Source organism: Bos javanicus, chromosome 29, assembly GCF_032452875.1.
Source record: "Bos javanicus breed banteng chromosome 29, ARS-OSU_banteng_1.0, whole genome shotgun sequence".
NCBI lineage: Eukaryota > Metazoa > Chordata > Mammalia > Artiodactyla > Bovidae > Bos > Bos javanicus.
In genome coordinates, this window is record NC_083896.1 from 27,771,789 (window position 1) to 27,788,728 (window position 16,940).

At 38.2% G+C, this 16,940-nt stretch overlaps 1 protein-coding gene across 1 annotated transcript; it reads left to right on the forward strand.

Annotated features, from left to right (window-relative positions):
* The first annotated feature begins 9,685 nt into the window (after positions 1-9,685).
* LOC133241810 (olfactory receptor 8B3-like) lies at positions 9,686-10,984 on the forward strand. Its single transcript, XM_061407728.1, has one exon. It carries the CDS (start codon positions 9,980-9,982, stop codon positions 10,982-10,984), a length of 1,005 nt encoding a protein of 334 aa, XP_061263712.1. The 5' UTR covers positions 9,686-9,979.
* Positions 10,985-16,940: the final 5,956 nt, after the last annotated feature.

Below are 16,940 nucleotides of genomic sequence, written 5' to 3' on the forward strand. Positions count from 1 at the left end.
TTTTAACCAGGTAGAAGGAAATCTGAGTCGTCTCTCAATTTATTTCCACTCTGTGTAGAGCCATACTTCTCTTTTACCTAACCATTTGTTGAATTTCTCACTGTCTCTCATTTATTAACACTTATTAGAAAAAAGTATTACCTCTTGCTTTTTTTTTTTCTCTGTTTGAACATATTTCCCCTCTGGAAATATAAAACTGCTCTATAGATGATGAAACATGGAACATTAGGGTGACATAGTGTCATTGAGGATGTCTTATTTTGCCACTTGCCATTGGAAGGATGAATCAGACAATTTTTCTCTTCCTGTCTTTTCAATCTTCCTTGAGCAAGAATGTATCTCCTTAAATGCCTGACATGGAAGGTTCCATAATGACTGCTAAGTATAAACCACTTTACTTCTCTAAACATTACACATTATATTTTCCTGGAAAAATTTTTTCTTAGTTTGCACATCGAGTCCTGCACATAACATGTTGTTAAAATGTATGACCTGGATGTGAGAGCTAAGTTCAGAGTAGTACTTTGCTTCTACTTTGTGTCATTGTTTTTGTTTCAGTAAACATGGAAAGGAGAAAATACTCTAATTTGAAAGTTGACTTTCAAACTTTGTCTTTGGGTGGTGTATGACTTTTTCTCAAGGTGAATATCAGAAAAGTTTATGGCAGTATCAAAAAAGTTTTTTGGATATGTCTCCTCAGCCTAAGAAATAAAAGTAAAATTAAGCAGAAGAGACTGCATGAAATTGAAAAGACATTGTAGAGCACAAGAAACTTAGCAAAATAAAAACTCAGTCTACTGAATAGGAGAAGATATTAGAAAACATTATGTCTGAAAACAGGCTAATAGTATTCAAAATATAAAAATAACCTGTATTACTCAGCATCTAGAAAACAAATAACCCAATTAAAAAATGGGCAGAGGAGTATTTTTTCAAAGACATATGGATGACTACCAGACCCATGAAACGATGTTCAGCTTCACTTATCTTCAGAGAAATGCAAATCAAATCCAAGGAGATACCTCATTACTGTTAGAATAACAAACAAAAAGGCAATAAGCAAAAACTCTTGGTAAAGATGTACAGAAAAGGGAACTCTAGTGCACTGTTGGTGGCAGGTAAACACAATGGAAAACAGTATGAAGGTTCCTCAAAAAATTAAAAATAGAACTACCATACAGTCCAGCCACTCCACTCCTGAGCATTTACCTAAAGGAAACAAAATCACCAATTCAAAAATATATACATACCCTGAAGTTCATTGAATCATTATTGGCCAAGATATGTATGCCTAAAGGCTCAGTGATATAATGGACGATTGGATAAAGGAGATGTGGTATATATTTATACAATGGAATATTTCTCATACATAAAAAAGAATGAAATCTTGCTATTTGAGAGAACATAAATGAATTTAGAGAATATTAAGTGAAATAAGTCAGATAGACAAATACTGTATGATTTCACTTATATTTGGAATCTACAAAACAGAAAAAATAAACAACGTAGGCAAGCAGAAACTGTTACAGATACAGAGAATAAACAGATTGTTGTCAGAAGGAAGGAAGAGGGGGCAGGAGAGAAGTTGGTGAGAGACTTTAAGAGATATAATCTTCCAGTTGCAAAATAAACAAGTGATAGGCATGAACAGTGTGGGGAATATAGTTGATTATTATGTAGTACCTTTGAACGGTGAAAGTTGTTAACAAGACATATTGATGTTAATTTCAAAGTGTATCAGTTCAGTTCAGTTCAGTAGCTCAGTCGTGTCCAACTCTTTGCGACCCCATGAATTGCAGCACACCAGGCCTCCCTGTCCATCACCAACTCCCAGAGTTCACCCAGACTCATGTCCATCGAGTCAGTGATGCCATCCAGCCATCTCCTCCTCTGTCGTCCCCTTCTCCTCCTGCCCCCAATCCCTCCCAGCATCAGAGTCTTTTCCAGTGAGTCAACTCTTCGCATGAGGTGGCCAAAGTACTGGAGTTTAGCATCATTCCTTCCAAAGAAATCCCAGGGCTGATCTCCTTCAGAATGGACTGGTTGGATCTCCTTGCAGTCCAAGGGACTCTCAAGAGTCTTCTCCAACACCACAGTTCAAAGGCATCAATTCTTTGGCACTCAGCCTTCTTCACAGTCCAACTCCCACATCCATACATGACCACAGGAAAAACCATAGCCTTGACTAGACGGACATTTGTTGGCAAAGTAATGTCTCTGCTTTTGAATATGCTATCTAGGTTGGTCATAACTTTCCTTCCAAGGAGTAAGCGTCTTTTAATTTCATGGCTGCAGTCACCATCTGCAGTGATTTTGGAGCCCCCCAAAATAAAGTCTAACACTGTTTCCACTGTTTCCCATCTATTTCCCATGAAGTGATGGGACCAGATGCCATGATCTTCATTTTCTGAATGTTGAGCTTTAAGCCAACTTTTTCACTCTCCACTTTCACTTTCATCAAGAGGCTTTTTAGTTCCTCTTCACTTTCTGCCATGAGGGTGGTGTCATCTGCATATCTGAGGTTATTGATATTTCTCCTGGCAATCTTGATTCCAGCTTGTGTTTCTCCCAGTCCAGCATTTCTCATGATGTACTCTGCATATAAGTTTAACAAGCAGGGTGACAATACACAGCCTTGACATACTCCTTTTCCTATTTGGAACCAGTCTGTTGTTCCATGTCCAGTTCTAACTGTTGCTTCCTGACCTGCACACACATTTCTCAAGAGGCAGATCAGGTGGCCTGGTATTCCCATCTCTTTGAGAATTTTCCACAGTTTATTGTGATCCACACAGTCAAAGGTTTTGACATAGTAGAAATAGCAAATCAGCTTATTACCCATTCAGTTCAGTTCAGTCACTCAGTCGTGTCCAACTCTGCGACGCCATGAATGCAGCACACCAGGCCTCCCTGTCCATCACCAACTTCTGGAGTTCACTCAAACTCATGTGCATTGAGTCAGTGATGCCATCCAGCCATCTCGTCCTCTGTCGTCCCCTTCTCCTCCTGCCCCCAATCCCTCCCAGCATCAGGGTCTTTTCCAATGAGTCAACTCTTCACATGAGGTGGCCAAAGTACAGGAGTTTCAGCTTTAGCATCAGCCCTTCCAATGAACACCCAGGACTGATCTCCTTTAGGATGGACTGGCTGGACCTCCTTGCAGTCCAAGGGACTCTCAAGTCTTCTCCAACACCACAGTTCAAAAGCATCAATTCTTCGGCGCTCAGCTTTCTTCACAATCCAACCCTCACATCCATACATGACCACTGGAAAAACCATAGCCTTGACTAGACGGACCTTTGTTGGCAAAGTAATTACCCATTAGAAACTAATATTGTTGGTAAGTTATACCTTAAAAGCAAACAAACTAACAAATAGAAAAATAGATCAGATTTATGGTTACCAAAGGCAGGGATCTGGAGAGAAGAGCAAGTGGATAAAGATAGGATAAATATCCAGTTCTAAGATAAATAAGTACCAAATGTAATATACAATATGATAAATACAAGTAACACTGCTAAATGTTTTCTGTGAAAGTTATTAAGAGAGGAAATCCTTAGTTTTCTCAATACAAAGAAAAAGGATACTTTTTTCCCTTTTATTTGGTATCCATATCAGATGACGGATGTTCTTATTGTGGTTTTTTTTTTTTTTTTAGTCAAATATTTGTGTTTAATGATTTTTTTTATTTTATTTTATTTTTAAACTTTACATAATTGTATTAGTTTTGCTAAATATCAAAATGAATCCGCCACAGGCATACATGTGTTCCCCATCCTGAACCCTCCTCCCTCCTCCCTCCCCACACCATCCCTCTGGGTCGTCCCAGTGCACCAGCCCCAAGCATCCAGTATCGCGCATCGAACTTTACTTCATGATGCATGTAAATCAAATCATTATACTGTACACCTTAATCTTACACAATGCTCTATGAAAAAAAGTGAAAGTGTTAGTTTATCAGCAGTGTCCTACTCTTTGTGATTGCATAGACTGTAGCCCAGAAACTCCATGGAACTCTCCAGATAAGAATATTGCAGTAGGTAGCCATTCCCTTATCCAGGGGATCTTTCCATCCCAGGGATTGAATCCAGGTCTCCTGCATTGAAGGCAAATTTTTCAACATCTAAGCCAACAAAGAAGCAGATTATATTTCAAAACCCAGAAGAAATTAATAAAATGGAAAAAAATTCCATGTGTTTGGATTTGAATATATCTTGAATACTATGCACTTATCAGATATATCATTTATAAGCATTTCTTCCCTTCTGCTAGTCCTCTATTCATTCTCTTGATGATATCTTTGAACCCTCAACAGTTTTTATTTTATTTTTTTTAATTTTATTTTATTTTTAAACTTTACATAATTGTATTAGTTTTGCCAAATATCAAAATGAATCCACCACAGGTATGCATGTGTTCCCCATCCTGAACCCTCCTGCCTCCCCATACTATCCCTCTGGGTCGTCCCAGTGCACTAGCCCCAAGCATCCAGTATCGTGCATCGAACCTGGACTGGCAACTCGTTTCTTACATAATATTTTATATGTTTCAATGTCATTCTCCCAAATCTTCCCACCCTCTCCCTCTCCCACAGAGTCCATAAGACTGTTCTATACATCAGTGTCTCTTTTGCTGTCTCGTACACCGGGTTATTGTTACCATCTTTCTAAATTCCATATATATGCGTTAGTATACTATATTTATGTTTTTCCTTCTGGCTTACTTCACTCTGTATAAACAGTTTTTAATTTCGTATTGTTCAACATCCACTTTTTTTTGTTTTGCTTTTTTCATTTGTCCTTTATTAGTCATATCTACAGATAAGGCAATGGCACCCCACTCCAGTACTCTTGCCTGGAAAATCCCATGGACAGAGGAGCCTGGTGGGCTGCAGCCTGGGGTCGCTAATAGTCAGACACGACTGAGTGACTTCACTTTCACTTTTCATTTTCATGCTTTGGAGAAGGAAATGGCAACCCACTCCAGTGTTCTTGCCTGCAGAATCCCAGGGACGGGGGAGCCTGGTGGGCTTCCGTCTATGGGGTTGCACAGAGTCAGACATGACTGAAGATACTTAGCAGCAGCAGCAGTCATATCTAAGAACCATTGTCCATCCCAAAGTCAAAAAGATTTACTCTGATGTTTTCTTCTAGGAGTTTAATAATATTACTTTTCATAATTAGATATAAGCTTTATTAGTAATTAACTTTCTTACTTTGTGGAATGCTCCAAATTCATTGTTTTAAAATGGACTTAATTATTTTAGTAGGTTTTGTTGAAAAGACTTCCCTCTCTACCACATAATCTTGGCATCCCTGTTGAAAATCAAGTGAACATAAATGGAGTGGCTTATTTTCAGACTCCCTAAGGTATATATATATATATATATATATATATATATATATATATGTTTTTCCCTCACATGTGTGTACGTAAATGCAGTGAATTCATATCTGTGCTCTAAATGTTCATTTTCTTTCACTTCATTTCTCTAATGTGCTTGCATCACTACTTTAAAATATATTTATTTAAAATAGTTTTATTTCCATTGGTTAAAAACAGAGGTGGACAGGGTGTTATAATATTTTCAAACTACAATTTTCATCATTTGTGACCATCGTGAACAGTAAGACAGAGGATAGAGAGGTAAAGGTAAGAACTTTTACACTTTTTCTCTCCTGAACTCATTCCTAGAACAGCTGCTTACCTTACCTATTAATATTCCTCAATAGAACTAAAAGCCCTCTTCCAAGGAGATAATAGGAAGTGAAAGTAGAAGGAAAAACAATTACCAGTATGTTCTCCATCTGTTCAGTTCAGTTGCTCAGTCGTGTCTGACTCTTTGCGACACCATGGACTGCAGCACGCCAGGCCTCCCTGTCCATCACCAACTCCCAGGTTTTACTCAAACTCATGTCCATTGAGTCGGTGATGCCATCCAACCATCTCATCCTCTGTCATCCCCTTCTCCTCCCACCTTCAATCTTTCCCAGCATCAGGGTCTTTACTAGTAAGTTAGTTCTTCATATCAGGTGGCCAAAGTACTAGAGTTTCAGTTTCAACAACAGTCCTTCCAATGACTATCTAGGACTGATTTCCTTTAGGATGGGCTGGTTGGATCCCCTTGCAGTCTAAGGGACACTCAAGAGTCTTCTCCAACACCACCATTGAAAACCATCAATTCTTTGGCACTCAGCTTTCTTGACGGTCCAACTCTCCTTACATGACTACTGGAAAAACCATAGCCTTGACTAGATAGACCTTTGTTGGCAAAGATATATCTCTGCTTGTCAATATGCTGTCTAGGTTGGTCATAACTTTCCTTCCAAGGAGTAAGCATCTTTTAATTTAAAGTCTACAATCACCTTCTGTAGTGACTTTGGAGCCCCAGAAAATAAAGTCTCTCACTGTTTCCACTGTTTCCCCATCTATTTGCCATGAAGTGATGGGACCGGATGCCAAGATCTTAGTTTTCTGAATGTTGAGCCTCAAGCCAACATTTTCACTCTCCTATTTCACTTTCCTCAAGAGGCTCTTTAGTTCCTCCTCACTTTCTGCCATAAGGGTGGTGTCATCTGCATATCTGAGGTGATTGATATTTCTCCCGGCAATCTTGATTCCACCTTGTGTTTCATTCATCAGCCCAGCGTTTCTCATGATGTACTCTGCATATAGTTAAATAAGCAGGGTGACAATATACAGCCTTAACATACTCCTTTCCCAACTTGGAACCAGTCTGTTTTTCCATGTCCATTTCTGTTGTTTCATGACCTGCATACAGGTTTCTCAAGAGGCATGTCAGATGGTCTGGTATTCCCATCTTTTTAAGATTTTTCCACACTTTGTGGTGATCCACATAGTCAAAGGCTTTGGCATAGTCAATAAAGCAGAACTAGATGTTTTTCTGGAGCTCTCTTGCTTTTTTGATAATCCAGTGGATGTTGAAACTTTGATCTCTGCTTCCTCTGCCTTTTCTAAAACCAGCTTGAACATCTGGAAGTTCATGGTTCACATATAGTTAAAGTCTGACTTGGAGAATTTTGAGCATTACTTTATGAGCGTGTGAGATGAGTGCATTTGTGTGTAGTTTGAGCATTCTTTGGCATTGCCCTTCTTTGGGATTGGAATGAAAACTGACCTTTTCCAGTCCTGTGGCCACTGCTGAGTTTTCCAAATTTGCTGGCATATTGAGTGCAGCACTTTCACTGCATCATCTTTTAGGATTTGAAATAGCTGAACTGGAATTCTATCACCTCCACTAGCTTTGTTCATAGTGATGCTTCCTAAGGCCCACTTGACTTTGCATTCCAGGATGTCTGGCTCTAGGTGAGTGATCATACCATTGTGATTATCTGGGTCATGAAGATCTTTTTTATATAGTTCTTCTGTGTATTCTTGCCACCTCTTCTTAATATCTTCTGCTTCTCTTATATCCATACCATTTCTATCCTTTATTGAACCCATCTTTGCATGAAATGTTCCCTTGGTATCTCTAATTTTCTTGAAGAGATCTCTAGTCTTTCCCATTCTATTGTTTTCCTCTATTTCTTTGCACTAATCACTGAGGAAGGCTTTCTTATCTCTCCTTTCTATTCTTTGGAACTCTGCATTCAAATGGGTATATCTTTCCTTTTCTCCTTTGCTTTTTGCTTCTCTTCTTTTCTCAGCTATTTGTAAGGCCTCCTTAGATAGCCATTTTGCTTTTTGCATTTCTTTTTCATGGGGATGGTCTTGCTTCCTGTCTCCTGTACAATGTCATGAACCTCCATCCATAGCTCTTCAGGCACTCTATCAGATCTAATCCCTTGAATCTATTTCTCACTTCTGCTGTATAATCATAAGGGATTTGACTTAGGTCATTCCTGAATGGTCTAGTAGTTTTAAAGCTGGTCACAAGTCTGCCATTTGAGAAGCCTCAAAATGAAAGTTAAATTTGTTTCATTTTTGGAAAAGGTAAATGTTCTTCCACATTAGTTTTTATTCTGTCAGAATATTATAGAAAAAACGACTGAGCAACTAAACTGTGCAACTGTTACAGTTTAATGTTGGAAGAAGGAAAGAAAGATTCACAACCGCCTAACTACATAGTCCCTAGTGAGAAGAAACTGATAACTTCAGTTACTGAATTTTTACAGAAAGTGACCAAACAGGAGAATCAGGAAGAAATTTCAGGTGTGTGTTAGAGTTATGAACTGTAAATGTATAAAATATAGAAGGGACATCTGTGCTGTATGCTTAGTCGTGTCCAACTCTTGTGACCCCTTAGGCTGTAGCCTGCCAGGCTCCTCTGTCCATGGGATTTTCCAGGCAAGAATATTGGTGTGAGTTGCCATTCCCTTCTCCAGGGTCTCCTGCATTGCAGGCAGACTCTTTACCAACTGAGCTATGAGGGAAGCCCCCATAGAAGGGACATAGAATATTGCAAATTATTTCAGCGATTTCCCACAGACAGAACAAGTGAAATGAGTTATTTCAACATTTTAAAACATTGAGATAAAGAAATAAAGAAACTTGAAAGTGGGACCCTTTGAGAAAACATATTCGTTTAAGAAATGGACATAAAGAGGGAATGAAGCAATGAAGTAGCTTTCCCTTCAGTTGTGTAGATAATGAGGAGACAGGAATTTACTTTGATCCACCTGAGAATATTCAATCCCTAGAATAAAGTGAAAATGTTAAAAGAGTGAGTCCCTAAAGAACTAAAAGACAGATCATGAACCATGTGTATAGTTTCCTTCTTTTTTTGTTTTAATATATGATCTATTCCCTGGGGAATTGTTGGAGCAAACCTCTAGTCTGTTTTTAACCATGTGGCTTACATCATTACACTCATATTAAATCTTCTGTGTCTAATCAAGTTGCAAGTGAGGTAATAAAATGCTTTATTTTCCTCTACCTCTTGAGGGGACTGAAAATAACCAGAAATTATGGTAGTTCATAAAGTTTTTGTGGGCATACCTCAATGCTGTCTCATTTTAGAGTCAAAGGAATCAAGCTTCAAGAACCTGACATTACATTTCCAGTACCAACAAGGTGAGGACTAATGATAAGGGAGCCAGCCCAGAGGTTTTCTGCGCTAAGGAGGGTGAGTTTCTGAATTCATCTTACATGCCAAATTCCATTTACAATACTTATTCCTTGTTCTGAGATGAAAATCCAGGGTCCATTGTTTCTCATTTTGTGTAGTTCTGGGAGTCAAGTGAAGCTAGTGGATGAATCTGTCAGAGAGGGATCGGAGACTGTTCAGAGACAGGAGGGGGTCTCAAAGGACACATCAGTCAGGAAGTTTCCTCTAAGTAGGTGTAACTCTCACTCTTCTAACTTTATGGCTTTTAACTCTGTGACAAATGGAGTAGAAAGCATATTAGAAAGCATATTTTTGGTTTAGACCATGTCACAGATAATCTGTGTTAGAAGCCAGGCCCAGGTTGCTAGGATCACTGCCTCCAGTTATAGTGGTGAGGGAAGAGTTGAAGAAAATAAGGAAATGTTGAAATGAGAGGAGAACAATTGTATCCTAATCCATCCATCTTCCCCTTGGATTATCCAGCAGGTATGCTTGCGTATGGCAGGACTGGCCTTCCCTCTGTAGACTGTTTGTGATGTACTTTGCTATATTTAGCTTATAACAGCTCTAATAAAGGTCAAGTCCACATCACTCTGTATTGTAATAATGGTAAAGTCAGATTCTATGGGACCAGGTTGGGATAGTGTCAGGCATTCCCAGTGTGTATACTCTTTTGTGCTGGGCTTCCCTGGTGGCTCAGTGGTACAGGACCCTCCTGCTGATGCAAGAGATGTGGTTCTATCCCTGGGTTGTGAAGAACCTCTGGTAAAGGAAATGGCAATTCACTCCAGTATTCTTGCCTGGGAAATTCCATGGACACGGGAACCTTGAGGGCTACAATCCAGGGGGTCACAAAAGAGTTGGATGCAACTTAGTGACTAAACAATAAAAAAAACTGAGCTCTTTTGTAGGATGAGACACTATGGAAGAGCTGGGTTGTTCTCTAATGGAACCCTTTTGTCCTGTATCCACAGATTCCCTCAGAGAAGAATGACTCCTGGAAATGACTCTTTTGTGACTGAATTCATTCTGTTGGGATTAACAGACCGACCTGATCTCCAACCCCCTCTGTTCTTACTGTTCCTAGTAATGTATATGATCACTATTTTGGGAAATTTGGGATTGATAATCCTAATCTCATTGAATTCAAATCTGCACACCCCCATGTACTTTTTCCTCTTTAACTTGTCCTTCATAGATCTCTGTTATTCTTCTGTGTTTACACCCAGAATGATGATTAACTTCACATCAAAGAAGAATATCATTTCTTACATGGGGTGCATGACCCAGCTCTACTTCTTCTGTTTTTTTGTCATTTCTGAATGCTATGTGCTGACATCAATGGCCTATGACCGCTATGTGGCCATCTGTAACCCACTTCTGTATAATGTGGCCATGTCCCCTAAAGTGTGTTCCAGCCTTGTGCTTGGCTCTTACTTGATGGCATTTTCTGGTGCCATGGCTCACACTGGATGCATGCTGAGACTGACCTTCTGTGATGCAAACACCATCAACCATTATTTCTGTGATGTCCACCCTTTGCTCCAGCTCTCCTGCACAAGTACCTATGTCAATGAGCTTGTAGTTTTCATTGTGGTGGGCATCAACATCATTGTGCCCAGTTTCACTATCTTTGTCTCTTATTGTCTCATCCTCACCAACATCCTTCAAATCAAGTCCACGGAGGGCAGGTCCAAAGCCTTCAGCACTTGTACTTCCCACATAATTGCTGTTTCTCTGTTCTTTGGATCAATGTCATTCATGTATCTCAAACCATCTTCTGCTGGTTCTATGGATGAGGAAAAAATCTCTTCTGTATTTTACACCAATGTGGTTGCTATGATGAACCCCTTAATCTATAGTTTGAGAAATAAAGATGTGAAAACTGCTCTGAGAAAAACCCTGAGTAGGAGATAATTTTGAATAGAGTATCTCTCTCTGTGAAGTTGGTCAAGGGCCAACTTCTGTGTTTAATCATAGTAACTTTGTTGACTATCTTATTTCTTTTTCACCATGTGGAAGGATAGCTGAGTCATCTCAATTTATTTCCACTTTTTAGAACTGTTCTCTCGTTTCTTACCATTAGCACAATTTCCTTTCCTCATTTTCTCCCATTTATTAATAGTCTTCACAAAAATTTATTGAATCTGTTTTTTCTATCAGTTTGAACTTTTTCCCTGTTGAAATAGAAGACTTGTCTACTGATGATTAAATCGGGGAACATTAGTTTGACGTTGTATCTTTACAATTGTCTTATCTGACATTTGCCATTGGAAACATGAATCAGACAATGTTTTCTCCTTTTTTCCTTCCAGTCTTCCTTGAGCAAGAATATATTTCATTTAATTTCTGAGATATAAAGTTACATAATGGCTAAGTATAAAAAATTTTGTTTTTGTTGACAATGCACATTTTGCTTTTCTGACAAAGAATTTTCTTACTTTTACACAGCCAGTCCTGCACATAACAGATTATTAACATATACTCCTGGATGGGAAAGTGTAACTCAGAGTAGTAATTGTTTTATTTACAGATGTATATTTCTTAATGAAGACACCTAGACTAAATTCAGTTTTATGTTTCAAAGTCTACTAATCTCAGTATACTTTGCTTCTGCTTTATCTCATTATTTTTGTTTAATTAAATATGGCACACAGGAAAATATTTTAATTTGAAATTTGACTATGCTTTGTCCCTGGGTCACATGAATTTTTCTCAGGATGGGTATTTTTTTTTCAGTTTTTTTGTTTCTTTGTTTGCTTATGAAAATAATTTATTTTGTCCATGTTGTTGGGAAATAGGAAGCCTTATGGACCTGAATACTGGGGAAATGACTGGCTTAAGTAAGGACATTATTTTTTCCAAAAAATTAAGGAAAAAAAAAGGAACACTTTCAAGTGTTTGTAATTCAAGGAACAGGGTTCGGTAGATTAAAGAGTTCAGAATCCTGTCATGAGGCCAAGGTCAACAAGCCACATTGCCAATAAATAAGAGGTCTTTGTGGGGCTTTCTCATGAGGCTTAGGAACTGCATTTAAATATGGGTTTTTTTACCTATTCCATCTAATACATTAAATGTTTAGTCCATAAAGCTTTCATAAACTTATGATACACAGTGACCATACAATAGTAGTGTCTTTTGAGATGAAGGTAGAAAAGTTGTGACTACCTGTGAGGAAAAAGTTATAGGACATTTTTTTTTTCCCCCTGAAGATAAAATAACTATTAGTGATTAAAACTCAAATTAGGGATAAGGAATCTAGGAAATAAAATTTTGAAAATAAAAGACTCATTTTTATGTTCCCTTCTTTTTTTTCTGGAAGACCTAGAAATATGAAGGAGATCACAGGATTTCTAAGGATAGAATGAAAAGTTATTTGATAATTAAAAAATTAAACTCATCAACCTCCAACACTGTATGTGACCTGGGCAAAACTTTATCACTTCTGCTTTTGTTGGCTACTTCCTCATGGATTTTAAGGTATAAAATACTCAAAATGCTTTTAGAAAATGATAATTTCAAAGGAATATTTGATGACTAATTCAAGTTATGACTTTTCTCAAATAGGATGTTGGATTACTTTCCTTTTGAGAAAATATGGGGAAATGGTTATTCTAAAATACTTAAATGACTCTGTGCACAGTCTTTCAGTTGTGTCCTACTCTTTGTGACCCCATAGACTGTAGCCCTCTAGACTCCTCTGCCCATGGAATTTTCCAGGCAAGAATACTGGAGTGGGTTGCCATAGGTTTGTTGTATATGGCCCTTATTATGTTGAGGTACCCTCTAGGCCTTTTATCTGTAGTGTAGTAGTTATCATGTTTGCCTCACATGTCAAAGATCCCTGGTTTGAAACAGGGCAGAAACAGACTTTCAGAAGCCTAAGGGTCTCTGCTACTCCCTAATTTCTATGGCTCAGTGATAAAGAATATGCCTGCAAAGAAGGAGACCCAGGTTTGATCCCTGGGTTGGGAAGATCCCCTGGAGAAGGAAATGGCAACTGACTCCAGTATTCTTGCCTGGAGAATCCCATGGACTGAGGAGCCTGGCAGGCTACAGTTCATAGTGGCACAAAGAGTTGGACAAAATTGAAGAGACTTAGCACACATGCACATGTACCCTCTGTGACTTTCTGGAGAGTTTTTATCATAAATTGGTGCTGAATTTTGTCAAAAATTTATTGTGCATCTATTGAGATGATCATATTGCTTTTATTCTTTGGTTGGTGTGGTATATCACATTGATTGATTTGCAGAATTAGAAAAATCCTTGCATCCCTGGGATGAATTCCGATTGATCGTGGTGTGTGATCTTTTAAAAGTATTGTTGGATTCAGATTGGTAGAATTTTGTTGAGGAGTTTTGCATCTATTTTCATCAATGCTTTTGGCCTATAATTTTCTTTTTTTGTGCTATCTTTGTCTGGCTTTGGTTTCAGGTCTTAGTGGCCTCATAGAATGAGTTTGAAAGTTTTCCTTCCTCTGCAATTTTTGGGAACAGTTTCAGGATCATATGTATTAATTCTTCTGTAAATGTTTGGTAGAATTCCCTTTGAAACCATCAGGTCCTGGGCTTTTGTTTGTTTGGAGTATTTTAATCACAGTTTCAATTTTAGTGCTTGTGATTGGTCTTCTCATATCTTCTATTTCTTCCTGGCTCAGTCTTGGGAGACTGCTTTTCTAAGAATTTGTCCATTTCTTCCTGGTTGTCCATTCTATTGGCATACAGTTGCTCATCATAGTCTCTTATGATTCTTCGTATCTCTGTGTGGTCATTTGTAACTTTTTACTTTTCTTTCTTTTTTTTTTTTTTATTCTTCCAATTTTATTTTATTTTTAAACTTTACATAATTGTATTAGTTTTGCCAAATATCAAAATGAATCCGCCACAGGTATACATGTGTTCCCCATCCCGAACCCTCCTCCCTCCTCCCTCCCCACACCATCCCTCTGGGCCGTCCCAGTGCACCAGCCCCAAGCATCCAGCATCATGCATCGAACCTGGACTGGCAACTCGTTTCCTACATGATATTTTACATGTTTCATTGCCATTCTCCCACATCTTCCCACCCTCTCCCTCTCCCACAGAGTCCATAAGACTGTTCTATACATCAGTGTCTCTTTTGCTATCTCGTACACCGGGTTGTTACCATCTTTCTAAATTCCATATATATGCGTTAGTATACTGTATTTATGTTTTTCCTTCTGGCTTACTTCACTCTGTATAATAGGCTCCAGTTTCATCCACCTCATTAGAACTGATTCAAATGTATTCTTTTTAATGGCTGAGTAATACTCCATTGTGTATAGGTACCACAGCTTTCTTATCCATTCATCTGCTGATGGACATCTAGGTTGCTTCCACGTCTTGGCTATTATAAACAGTGCTGCGATGAACATTGGGGTACACGTGTCTCTTTCCCTTCTGGTTTCCTCAGTGTGTATGCCCAGCAGTGGGGTTGCTGGATCATAAGGCAGTTCTATTTCCAGTTTTTTAAGCAATCTCCACACTGTTCTCCATAGTGGCTGTACTAGTTTGCATTCCCACCAACAGTGTAAGAGGGTTCCCTTTTCTCCACACCCTCTCCAGCATTTATTATTTGTAGACTTTTGGATCGCAGCCATTCTGACTGGTGTGAAATGGTACCTCATAGTGGTTTTGATTTGCATTTCTCTGATAATGAGTGATGTTGAGCATCTTTTCATGTGTTTGTTAGCCATCTGTATGTCTTTTTTGGAGAAATGTCTATTTAGTTCTTTGGCCCATTTTTTGATTGGGTCGTTTATTTTTCTGGAGTTGAGCTGTAGGAGTTGCTTGTATATTTTTGAGATTAGTTGTTTGTCGGTTGCTTCATTTGCTATTATTTTCTCCCATTCTGAAGGCTGTCTTTTCACCTTGCTAATAGTTTCCTTTGATGTGCAGAAGCTTTTAAGGTTAATTAGGTCCCATTTGTTTATTTTTGCTTTTATTTCCAATATTCTGGGAGGTGGGTCATAGAGGATCCTGCTGTGATGTATGTCGGAGAGTGTTTTGCCTATGTTCTCCTCTAGGAGTTTTATAGTTTCTGGTCTTACGTTTAGATCTTTAATCCATTTTGAGTTTATTTTTGTGTATGGTGTTAGAAAGTGGTCCAGTTTCATTCTTTTACAAGTGGTTGACCAGATTTCCCAGCACCACTTGTTAAAGAGATTGTCTTTAATCCATTGTATATTCTTGCCTCCTTTGTCGAAGATAAGGTGTCCATATGTGCGTGGATTTATCTCTGGGCTTTCTATTTTATTCCATTGATCAATATTTCTGTCTTTGTGCCAGTACCATACTGTCTTGATAACTGTGGCTTTGTAGTAGAGCCTTTTTACTTTTCATTTTTAATTTTATTGATTTGAGTCCCCTCCCTTTTTAATTTGAGTTTTGCTAAAGGTTTATCAATTTTGTTTATCTTTTCAAAGAACCATATTTTCATTTCATTGATCTTTGCAACTGCTTTCTTTGTCTACTGCATTTATTTCTGCTCTTATCTTTAGGATTTCTTTACTTCCACTAATGTTAGGTTGAGTATTACCTCACACCTGCCAGAATGGCTATCATCAAAAAAATACACAAAGAATAAATGCTGGGAAAGATGTGGAGAGAAGGGAATCCTTCTACACTGCTGGTGGGAATGTATGGCAGTTCTTTAAAAAAAAAAATAGAACTACCATATGACACTGCAATCCTACCCCTGGGTATATATATTGGAGAAAAGCATCAACTGAACAGATAAACATGCACCCCAATGTTCATTGCATCACTATTTACAATAGCCCAGACATGGAAGCAATCTAAATATCCATTAATAGAGGGATGGATAAAGAAGTCATGGTGCATATATACAATGGAATACTACTCAACCATTAAAAACGAATGAAATAATGTCATTCGCAGAAACATGGATGGATCTAGAGATTGTCATACTGAATGAAGTACATCAGACACAGAAGGGGAAATATCATATGAAATCCCTTATATTTGAAATCCAACAAGAAATAATGCAAATGAACTTACAGACCAGAAAGTGATTCACAGAGTTAGAGAATGAACTAATGGTTGCTGGGGGAAGGATGGGAGGAAGAGATAGGGAGTTTGGAATGGATTTGTGCACACTGCTATATTTGAAAATGGATAACCAACAAGGACCTCTGGTATACCACAGAAAACTCTACCTAATGCTATGTGACAGCTTGGATGGGAGAGGAGTTTGGGGAAGAATGGAAAAAGGTATGTATATGGCTGAGTCTTTTCACTGTCAACTGAAACTATCACAATATTGCGAATGAGCTATACTTCAATAGAAATTAAAATTTTAAATAAAAAAAGAACTGTTTTCCTTACTTATTAACATTCCTCTGAGGAACTCAAAGTCTTCTCAGAGTGACATAAGAGGAGGTGAAATTAGATTGCAAAATAATTACCAATTTGTTCTCCCATAGTATTATAAATTTTTCTGCAATTAAAATTTTAGGCATACATTTCAAGGATCTTAATCTGATTTTTAAAATTTTTCTTAAGAGCCCTCATTTGGGAAATTCACTAAAGCAATTTTTTTTAATTAATTCAAATCTTATCCAAGTCAAAATTTCCCGCCAACGGGAGCTGGTTGCTTAAAATATCTTGAAAACATTTAAAAATATTTCCAAAACATTTCCCAGTGATAAAATCCTCATTCTCTGACAAAGACCTACTCAGAGACAAATAACATTCTTCCTTAATTCACAGGCCAGAATACTGCAGTGGGTAGACTTTCCCTTCTCCAAGGGATCTTCCCAACCCAGGAACTGAACCCAGGTCTCCCACACTGCAGGTGGATTCTTTACCATTCTGGCCTAGAGAATGCC

Excerpts from the sequence above, each read along its gene's own strand:
- LOC133241810 (XM_061407728.1), top strand. The coding sequence starts at position 9,980 with ATGAGACACTATGGAAGAGCTGGGTTGTTCTCTAATGGAACCCTTTTG.